Source organism: Chlorocebus sabaeus, chromosome 20 (assembly GCF_047675955.1).
Source record: "Chlorocebus sabaeus isolate Y175 chromosome 20, mChlSab1.0.hap1, whole genome shotgun sequence".
Taxonomy (NCBI): Eukaryota; Metazoa; Chordata; class Mammalia; order Primates; family Cercopithecidae; genus Chlorocebus; species Chlorocebus sabaeus.
In genome coordinates, this window is record NC_132923.1 from 109,693,900 (window position 1) to 109,703,908 (window position 10,009).

Below are 10,009 nucleotides of genomic sequence, written 5' to 3' on the forward strand. Positions count from 1 at the left end.
CCATTTTACACAGGAGAGAAACAGGTTCACAGTTGCCTGAGATCACAGCTGGCCAGGAACAGAACGTGGTTCAAACACAGGCCCCTCTCTAGCCAGAGCCCAATGCTGTGTTTACCATGCAACTGAAACAGCTTAAGAGTCTCCATCCAAAATCACTGAGGGCTTTAACGTTGTAGGGAGCCTGTTAAAGCTTTCCATTCTTACCTGCCCCACTCCCTGGTGCCCACTTTTATAAAGGCAGTAAATGGTGATGGTCATTTTTGCTCTTGCTTTGAAATACAGTGAGCTTGGCTGAGGGCCTGCCTATCCCAGGCCGTTAGAGCAGAAGTGTCTGCACCCTTGGCTGCCTAAGAACAAAGTGGATTCCCTGGGTATGGGCTGGGGCTTCATAGAGACACACGAGTGGGCACACATGAGGACCAGTGCACATATTGTGCGCAGATCCCTGTCGTTTACACAAGGACACAAACCAGCACATGATTACAGGAACCCGTAATTGCAGGCAGCCCTCACACATTGCTCAGGAGCTGTCCTCCCCACTTGCTGCCTCCACCAGTTCCTCACTGCCCCCTCCTGGCTGCCCAGTGGCCAGGGCAACCTGGCACCGTTTCCTGGAAGTTCTGCTCTAGGCTAGTTAACTAGTTCCCTCCTAGGTCATGGGGCTGGGAGCAGTTTCAGGTGCTCCCCCTGAACTGCTCCTCAGCCCCAGGAGGTGTGGGTGGTTAGAGGGTGCTCTTGAAGCTTAAGGACAAAAAGCCTTTTGTGGACCAGGCGCAGTGGCCTACACCTGTAATCCCAGCACTTTGGGAGGCCAAGGCGGGCAGATCACTTGAAGTCAGGAGTTCAAGACTACCCTGACCAACATGGTGAAACTCCATCACTACTAAAAATACAAAAATGAGCCAGATGTGGTGGCTTGCACCTGTAGTCTCAGCTACTCGGGAGGCCGGGGTACAAGAGTCGCTTGAACCCAGGAGGCGGAGGCTGCAGTGAGCTGAGATTGTGCCACTACACTCCAGCCTAGGCAACAGAGTGAGACTTCATCTCAAAAAAATAAGTTAAATAAATAAAAGCCTTTCACATCCAAAGGAATCTTTTATGGGAGAATTGCCAGTCCCTTGATGACAAGGAGAGCAGTTAATACTTGGTGCAAGGGGTCCTGCCTAGATGCCTTCCCTGCCTTTACCTAAGAAGCTGTCCATGCATGTCCACAGTATGCACACACGAGCTCACACTGCACACATCATTAAAAAGGAGCAGACTTCCTGGCTGAGAAGTCAGAGGTCAGATCTAGCTCCCACCTTGGGCCTCAGCTTCCTCACCTATTCAACGAAGAGTTGACTGTGATGATGTATGCAGCCCCTCCACTCTGGCTTTGCACCATCTTGGGCACTGATGCCGCTCCCGGAGTGTGAGTCTTGGAAATATTACAAATACAACGCCTTTTGTTCCTATTGTATAGATGAGGAAACAAGTTACAGAGAGCCACAGCAACTTGCCTGAAGTCACACAGCAAGCTAGCAGCAGACATTTGAAATAGAAACCTTCCTTTTTTCAATGCCCTAGACTGCCTACGAGAGCAGTAACACCTTGTGGGCTTGAGCCACAGCCAAGGAGACTGAAACTGCAAGGGAAGCCAGAAGTTCTGGCCTTTTGTCTTGGAACCATGACAGGGTCCCTGTGGCTACCTGAAGGCTTAGGGGGAACCCCGAGGAGGTCCCAGGCTTAGGTATTTAGCATGGAGGCTGGGAAGAGACAGGTTGGAACTTGAGTAGGTTCCATCACTCTCTCTCCCCACTAGTAGACTGAGCAAACCTCAAGCTTTTATGTAAAGCCAGAGGCTAGCTAAAGAGCGTTCTTCCTAGCATGTGGCCACTTGGTAGCTTGTTCATCAGGGTATATACACACATGTGAGCTGTGTGCATGGGTGTATGTGCATGCATATCTGGACTCCACATGTATATATCACAATGTGGATAGTAGTTGGATGTTGGTGCATGCCTGCAGGTACACTTAGGACCTTCATGGGCATGTGTATGTGTTTGTGAGCCCACATACATGCAACTGCATGTGTGTTTGGATGTAAATATATAAATGATGTCTGCATATCTGGCAGGTGACTATGAACATGTAAAATTTTGCTTGCATGCATACTTGGTACATTTTTGAGTGTACTTGGGTATGTGCAGTTGTTCACCTGTTAGTGTGCCGAGCGGGGTGGAATATGTCTGCACACATGGCTGGTGAGTGTGTGTAAATGTGCATGCAGGGCTGGCTTCAGGTGACTATGTAGATAATGAATCATAGGAGTACCGTCCCAAGAGAATAGGAAGCCACTGTTCTGCCCAGCCCTGGAATAGGGGGTGCACTGCCTGGCTCCACCCAGGCACTGGGCTTGCAGTGCCCCCACCCTCATCCTCTATATGCACAGTATTCCCTAGACCCGTCCTGCTTGGCCAATTTGCAGCCTCTTGCTCCCAGCTCCCGAGAAGGCCTGCAGCAAAGTCAAGGGGCTGGTGGCCAATTAGCGAGGGGGTTAATCATGGATCGGGGGCTCCCTGGGGGGCGGGAAGCTGAAGGCAGGCATTGGGGTTGGCAGGAGCTTGAGCTGCCTGTCATGAGGCAAGGGGAGAGGGGAGACAAGGAATGGAGGTTGAGCCAGCCGGTTGGTTCTGGAAACCGAGGGTCAGCCTGTAAATTCAGGATTGCTGAGCACTGCCAGCAGCAGGGAGCATGTGCGAGTGTGTGTACGCTGTGTGAAAGGGCGTGCACATGCATTCAAGTCCTTGAATCTGGTGCTGCTTGCAAATGTGTATACATGACTATGGACATTATATACACGTGCAGGTGTGTGTATATGTGAGTGTGCTAATGGGTTTAGGTATGCATACATGTTTGTTGTGTCTGTGTACACATACTTGTACACAAGGGTGTGCAAGGTCATATGTGTGCTTCAGCACTAAACATACACAGAAAGTTGACATGGTCAGTGTACACATGTACAATGATGTATCTGAACAAGTGTGTGTGCGCTAGTGTGCTGGTATAGGTATGGATGTACCTACGTATGTGTCTGCATGTGTGTGCTCAGAACAGCCAGGGGCCTAGAGCATGTGACATGAGTGTGTGTCTGTGCCCTCAGGTCTCAGCATGGAAGAGCTGGGGGATGCGGGACTGGCGGTCTCCAGGCTCCCGGAGGGAATCTGACAGCCAAGCCTTGCCGCAGCCCCCAGCCCCAGGAGCCTGTTTTCCAGCCTGCGGAAGCTGTGAGCCTGTGAACTCATCTTATATTAATAGCTGCTGTCTCCTCACTTATTGCAGGGAGAGGCGGACATGGCCCCTGTGGGGGCTCAGCACTCAGGGCTGCCCCCACACACCCACACAGGACCAAGGGAGGCGGGGAGGAGAGATGGGCTCCAGCCCCATCCCAGGGCCTACCCCAGCAGGAAGGTGGAATTGGCCCTAGCCTTGCCTACCCCAATTCAGGGGGCCATGTCACACCCCAGCTGACCTTCCTGGACCCCTGTAGCTGGGTGGGATCAGGCATGGGGGTTGGAAAGCTGGCAGAGGCAGAGAGGCACTCAAGCAAACGCGCGCACGCACACATACACACACACACACAAGCATGCGGTGCTAAGCAGCTCCAGGCTGAGCACCAGAGGACTCTGAGGCTTGAAGGAGACACAGGAGGCCTCAGTCTGAGTGGGTAAGACAAAGTCCTACCCTCAGGGGTCCTCAATCTGAGGCAAAAGACATGACCCTGTTCTCAAGAGGCCCCCAGCCTGAGGGGGGAGACAGCCCGGCTCTCAGAAGTTCCCAGCCTGACAGGAGAGACATGACTTTGTATTCAGGAGCCCCTAGTTCTGAGGAGAGAGAAAGATCTGCCTTCAGGAGCCTTCGGTTTGAGGAGACAGATATTCCTTCTCTCAGGGACCCTCAACTGGAGAAGGACATGCAGCCCCGTCTCCATTCTGAGGATGGGGGAAGACTTCTCTATACATGTTTACTCAGGGGAGGTATAGTAAGTCATATTGTATGGATCACATTCTCACAGCCACAAAAGGGCTCAGGCAGGGAGGCTTCCTGGAGGAAGCAGGGAGTGGAGGTACTGGGAAGAAGCGCTAAGCTGATCTGCAGAATTCTGAGAGGAGGGAAAAGCCAACCAGCCCCACCATACACACAGGGCCCAACCTGAGGGACAGATTCAAACACCCCTCAAAGTAGGCCCAAGACCCAAGGCAGAGACCCCAGATCCAGGCTGCCAGAAACACCTCAGCTCCAGCCCACAGCCACCCCCAGAGGGACAGAGGAAGCCCCTTGGTGCAGGGGCTTCCACAAGGATGGCAGCAGGTCCCTTCTTGGGCCCTGGAGCTGGAAGCTGGGCTGGGGAAGCAAAGGCCTGAGCCTCACCTAGCATAGGACGGGCACTTGGCCCCTCTCCTCTGGACCTTGGCGGGCTCCTCAGGAGCATGATGGTGGGGGCAGCAACAAGGCCCTGCCCTGTGCCGTGCCTCCAGAGGTCTGGGTTTAACCCGCAGACCCCCTGCTTCCCCCAGCCTGGGGATTTGTCCCAGTTTCCTTGCTTGATGTTTCTGGGTTGTTCCTGAAACACCCTCCCTCATCCAGGAAAGAGAGATTTGGAGTCAAATGGACGTGGGTTCAAATCCCAGCTCAACTCCTTACCAACCGTCTGACTTTGGACCAATCCAATGTCACCTCTCAGGGAGGCTTTTCCTGGGCGCCCTCATTTAAAAATTACTCTTCTTCCTTATCCTTCTTCCTCTGCTCTTTCTCTGAGGACTTACCACTGTGTAATATTACATTTTTGGAAAAACTTTGTATTGCTATTTCCCCCAGCTAGAATTTAAGCTGTCCACAAGGACAGCAGTGAATGAATGAAGGCCCACTACTCTTGGACCCTCAACTTCCTCTTTTGTAAAATGGGGAAGAGCAATGGTATCCATCTGACGAAGCCACAGTGATGGTATGGAAGGTTTGGCGTGGGGCAGGGGCTTGCTGAGTAGGAACTTTTCCCAGGGACCTGTCAGGAGGGTGGGGATAGAATAAAGCTTGGCCTGACCTGGTGCAGCCTCACCACTTTGTGCCTGGGCCTGTTGGCATGACGACCCTCCTCAGACTGTTGGAGGAATTTTTTTTTTTTTTTTTTTTTTTTGAGACGGAATCTCGCTCTGTCACCCAGGCTGGAGTGCAGTAGTGCGATCTTGGCTCACTGCAACCTCTGCCTCCCAGGCTGAAGCGATTCTCCTGCCTCAGACTCCTGAGTAGCTGGAATTACAGGCTCCACATCTGGCTAATTTTTTGTATTTTTAGTAGAGACGGGGTTTCACCATGTTGACCAGGCTGGTCTTGAACTCCTGACTCAGGTGATCTGCCCACCTTGGGCTCCCAAAGTGCTGGGATTACGGGCATGAGCCACTGCACCTGGCCAAGGGAGGGATCTTTACACTAGACGAAAGGGCTCTGCCAGAGAAATGGACAAAGGCCTGTGTCCCAGCCTGGCACAGCTGTGAAAGTTTGAGCAAATGGCTGCTCCTCTTTGGGCCTCAGGCTCCCTGTCTGTATATGGAGGGGTGAGCCAGAAATGCTCTGAGAGCCCCGCCTCCAAGCTTTGCCCAACAATAAGGCCTGGGAAGCTGGGAGGCTTGGCCAATCAGAGCTTCCTCTTCAGCCACACCCCAAACCTGCTGCTGCCCTGGCATGATAGACACATTCCTTCTGGGGTCAGCTTCCTCTTCCCAAATACCCAAACTCTGGGTCCTGCACACGTATGTCCCCAAAGGCACAGACTGATAGTCACCCACCTTTGCATAGAAAAGCTCTTCTGACTCCAAAATGACCAGACCCCCTCTGACCATTTCCCAGTTGTGGCCCTAAAAATGAACCCCAAAACAAATCAGGGTTCAGCTGGGCGCGGTGGCTCACGCCTGTAATCCCAGCACTTTGGGAGGCTAAGACGGGCGGATCGCCTGAGGTTGGGAGTTCAAGACGAGTCTGGCCAGCATGGTGAAACCTCCGTATCTACTAAAAATACAAAAATTAACCAGCGTGGTGGCAGGTGCCTGTAATCCCAGCTACTTGGGAAACTGAGGCAGGAGAATCATTTGAACCCGGGAGGCGGAGGTTGCAGTGAGCCAAGATCGTGCCATTGCACTCCAGCCTGGGCAACAGAGTGAGACTCCGTTAAAAAAAAAAAAAAAAAAAAAAAAAATCAGGGCCCATAATGCCCTAAGCTCCAGGCTTGCGAAGGAAGGAAATTGCTCACTACACAGCACAGATTCTAGAAACAGATGCTCCTGGCTTTACCATTTTTTAGCTGTTATGTCCTTGGGCCAGCCACTGTCCCTCACTCAGCCTCAGCTACCTCGTTTGTAAAATGGAGAAGACACTACCTGTGCCATGGGACGCTTATGAGGCATAAGCGAGGTGGCATGTGTGCCAGACACACAGTAGGCGCCCACAATTAGAAGGACCTATTATTATTAAGGAAACTGACATGCTTTGAGCACATTCATCATGCCTAAGTCCCACAATGGCCAATGTGGCCAGGATGTGGGCATCCTTGACCCAGGAAGAGCCAAGCACCCAGGTTCCTATCGCCAGGGGGAGGTAAGGTCCTTGCCAGTCAGTGCCCAGGTCTGAGCAGAGGAGCACTGACATCTGAGAGGGAGTCACCTGCCAGCCACCCTCCACCCTCTGTCCAGCTCCCCAGGTCCCTCAACAGGCACCCCAGGCCTGGCTTGACCCTCTCATTCCAGGCCATCCTCCATCAGGCCCCACTCCATGCCCTCCACACACACATAGGGAAACATATTTATGACAAAATCATTTTTTATTGAGTTAGGTTGGAGACAGGAACAGGGAATGCACTGGGGGCCATACCCCGGTTGGCAGAGGGGTGGGGTGTTGGCTCGTGCCCCCCCTCTAGGGCACCGCAGGGTGAGGCTTGGCCCCCGGGCCATGGCTGTGGCGCTGGACACCAGGCTGGAGTGGAGCTGGGGTTGCATTCTGGTCCCAGCTGCCTGGCTGGGCTGCAGTTTTCCCCAAATGGCCACCAGAGGGCAGTCGGACCCCAGCGCAAAGGAATTTTTGGTTGCTCAGGTGATGGCTTCTTAAAAAAATAAAAAACCAGAGGCTGGTGTGTTCCCCTTCCAAGCCCAAAGAGGGCAGGCCTGGGGAGAAGGCTCTGGTTTCTATGATCTCTTCGATAAAAAATAATCCAAAATAATAACAAAATACGTGGTTTCTCTTTCTCCCTTTCCCCCCTCCAGGAGCTGAGGTCAGAAATGGGGGTGAGGGGACAACGGGTACCCTGGTATGGCCTGGATATCAAGGTGTGGGTCTCTTTTTCCCCCCTTACCACCCATAAGTAAATTTATAAATAAATAAATAAATAAATCATAAATAGACAGTCTCTTTGTATGTGCGCGTATATAATCTTTCTCTCTCCTATTTAGGCAACTATGTGACTAATCTCTCTGACTCTTTAGTTCAGAAATTCAAACGTAAAGTGACATGGTTAAGGTCAAGTGTGGGGGAGGAGGGACATCTGGGACTTGGAATGGCACTGTAAAACTCCCAGCATTCCGGAATTGCAAGCCAGCTGGGCTGTGAGACATTTCTGAGTAGATCCCTGGCCACCTGAACATTCTGGAACCATGGAGCCAGCTGGACCCCCACAGGGATCTGAACAAGAACCTTCAAACACCCAATGTCCTAGAACTCCAGAACCAGCTGGGTCTGGGGGGTGTGGAGCTGGGGGTTTGGAAAGAAGCCCTGGAGAGCCTAATGTTCTGGAATTCTGTAGTGACCAGGGCTGAAGGATCACGAAGACTCAGCTAGACATCACTGGGGGAGCGGGATCGGAAGGGTATCTTGGAAGAGGAACAGCAGCAGCAGACAGCCCACAGCACTTTCTGCACATCCTGGTTGCGGAAGGCATAGATGATAGGGTTGATCATGGAGTTGTAGGTGGCGGGGAGCAAGGTAAGATAGGTGTAGAGAGGCGGAGAGTGGGCATCACCCAGCAGGCAGTAGACAGTGAAGGGCAACCAGCAGGCGGCAAAGGCTCCAAGCACCACGGCCAGTGTGGCAATGCCCTTGCGGGTGGCCACATAGTGGGAGGCAGGCAGCAGGTGCCGCTGGAGGGCAATCTGCTGGGCATGGCGGCAGACGATGCGGCAGATTTGGGCGTAGAGCTGCAGCATGATGCCAAACACCATGAAGAAGGCAATGGCCAGGACTACCAGATGGTTCTTGGAGAGTGGATAAACCACGCCACATGTGGTCAGGCCATCCAGGCAGTTCCAGGCCATCACAGGCAGCAACCCCAGGCCCAGGGCACCTCCCCACACTAAGGCCAGCATCACATAGGTCCGTGTCACTGTTGTCTCTGAATAGTAGGTGAGGGCATTGTACAGAGAAAGGTAGCGGTCAACAGTGATGGCCAGTAGACTGCCGATGCTGGCGGTAAAGGCCATTGCCAGCACGCCAACCAACACCAGGCTCATCTCCGCTGAGCCGATGCAGAAGACAGCAGCAAAGTGCAGGACCAGGCCCAGGCCTGCCAGCAGGTCTGCCACGGCCAGGCTGCCCACCAGCAGGAACATGGGGGCACGGAAGGCGGGCGTGCCCACGATGATGGCCACCACTAGTGCATTCTCGCAGGACACCAGGGTGCCTGAGATGCAGAGCACCACATCCCAGGCCTTCGGTGAGGGCAGCGGTGCAGCTGGACCTGTGGGCCCCTCTGCTGGGCCCATGCTGCTTACATTCACGTTGCCTGAGCCAGCTGAGAGCCAGGCCAGAGGGCTGCCTGCACCCCACATCGTGGTACCTGTAGGAGAAAGTCCTTGTGAGAAGCTGACCAAGCTGAATGATGCAAGGTTGGGTCTGGAGGGGGTGAGGTGCCCCTCAGGATACATGGTGGGAGTCTCTCCTCAGGATACCTTATAGGGTCCCAACGCCTTATCCCCACATTCATCCCCTGGGGCTCTTCCCAGGATACCGCTGTCCTCTCCAATGCCCCAGGCCTCTAAACAGGGGTCTCTTCCTGGGGATCCCTGTCCTAGGTCCTGCACGTCTCTTTTTCCCATGTGTGTGACCAGAGGAGAGAAGGGGTACTTATAAGCGGATGAGGGCCATAGGATCCAGGGGATGCCCCCAAAGGCTCAAGATTGGGGTAGGAAAACATCTGGAGACTGAGCAGCTCTGCTCCCTCCCATCAGAGATGATGATGCTAGCTCGTGCCTGAGTCTCCCAGACCCCTCACGATTCTCAGTACTGCCAGCCTTAGACTCCGCCCCCGGGGAATGCGCGTGAAGCTCCCACCAGCCACCACCCCGCACTCCCGCGGTAACACCTGGGAACTCAGCCCCACACCCGCAACCCTCCCAGACTTCTGTCCCTGGCTGGACCCTTCTTTCTGCCTGCATCTCTAGGTCTCTAGGCAGACCCCCCTGCTGGAAGCCCGGATCCCTGAGTCAGATGCCTTCTTCTGCCCGGACACCTGGATTTTGGGCCTGACTCTGCCTTCTGTCTGGATACCTGGATTCCCAAGTCGGACACCTTCTGCTGTTCGGACGCCTGGGTCCCTGCCCCAGACGCCTCCTGCCGGCTTAACCTCAGATGACCATCAGTCCCTCCAGGGCCTCGGGTCCCTGCAGGAATGCTCACCCTTCCCCGGGCCATCCAACTCATCCCCAGCACTCAAGCACTTAGGCCCACATCTGCTTACCCAGAATCGCCCAAACCCAGAATTCCCACCTGGAACTCGGACCCTGGCCGGCCGCTAGGAGTCTTCCGCCGGCCCAGTGCCCCAGCATCCTGCGTGCCCTCCAGGACCCCTGGTGTCCGCGGCGGGGCCCACTACTCACCGCTCAGGACCAGGCGCGGCCGGGCCGCGGGGAGGCTCCGCTCGGGTCCTGGCGGCTCAGGGCGTGCGTGGACCCCGAGAAGCCCCCGCGGCCGCGGGAGAAGCGGCGTGAGTCAC

General features: G+C 54.3%; 1 protein-coding gene across 2 annotated transcripts; it reads right to left on the reverse strand.

Moving 5' to 3' along the window:
• Nucleotides 1-6,831: 6,831 nt before the first annotated feature.
• GPR3 (G protein-coupled receptor 3) lies at nt 6,832-10,009 on the reverse strand. Of its 2 annotated transcripts, none has more exons than XM_007979823.3 (2): nt 9,894-10,009; nt 6,832-8,854 (listed from the first exon to the last, which is right to left on the reverse strand). In XM_007979823.3, exon 2 carries the CDS (start codon nt 8,844-8,846, stop codon nt 7,857-7,859), a length of 990 nt encoding a protein of 329 aa, XP_007978014.1. In that variant the 5' UTR covers nt 8,847-8,854; nt 9,894-10,009; the 3' UTR covers nt 6,832-7,856. The 2 variants fall into 2 exon arrangements, with proteins under 2 accessions (XP_007978014.1, XP_007978016.1); XM_007979825.3 differs by lacking the exon at nt 9,894-10,009 and adding an exon at nt 9,784-9,874.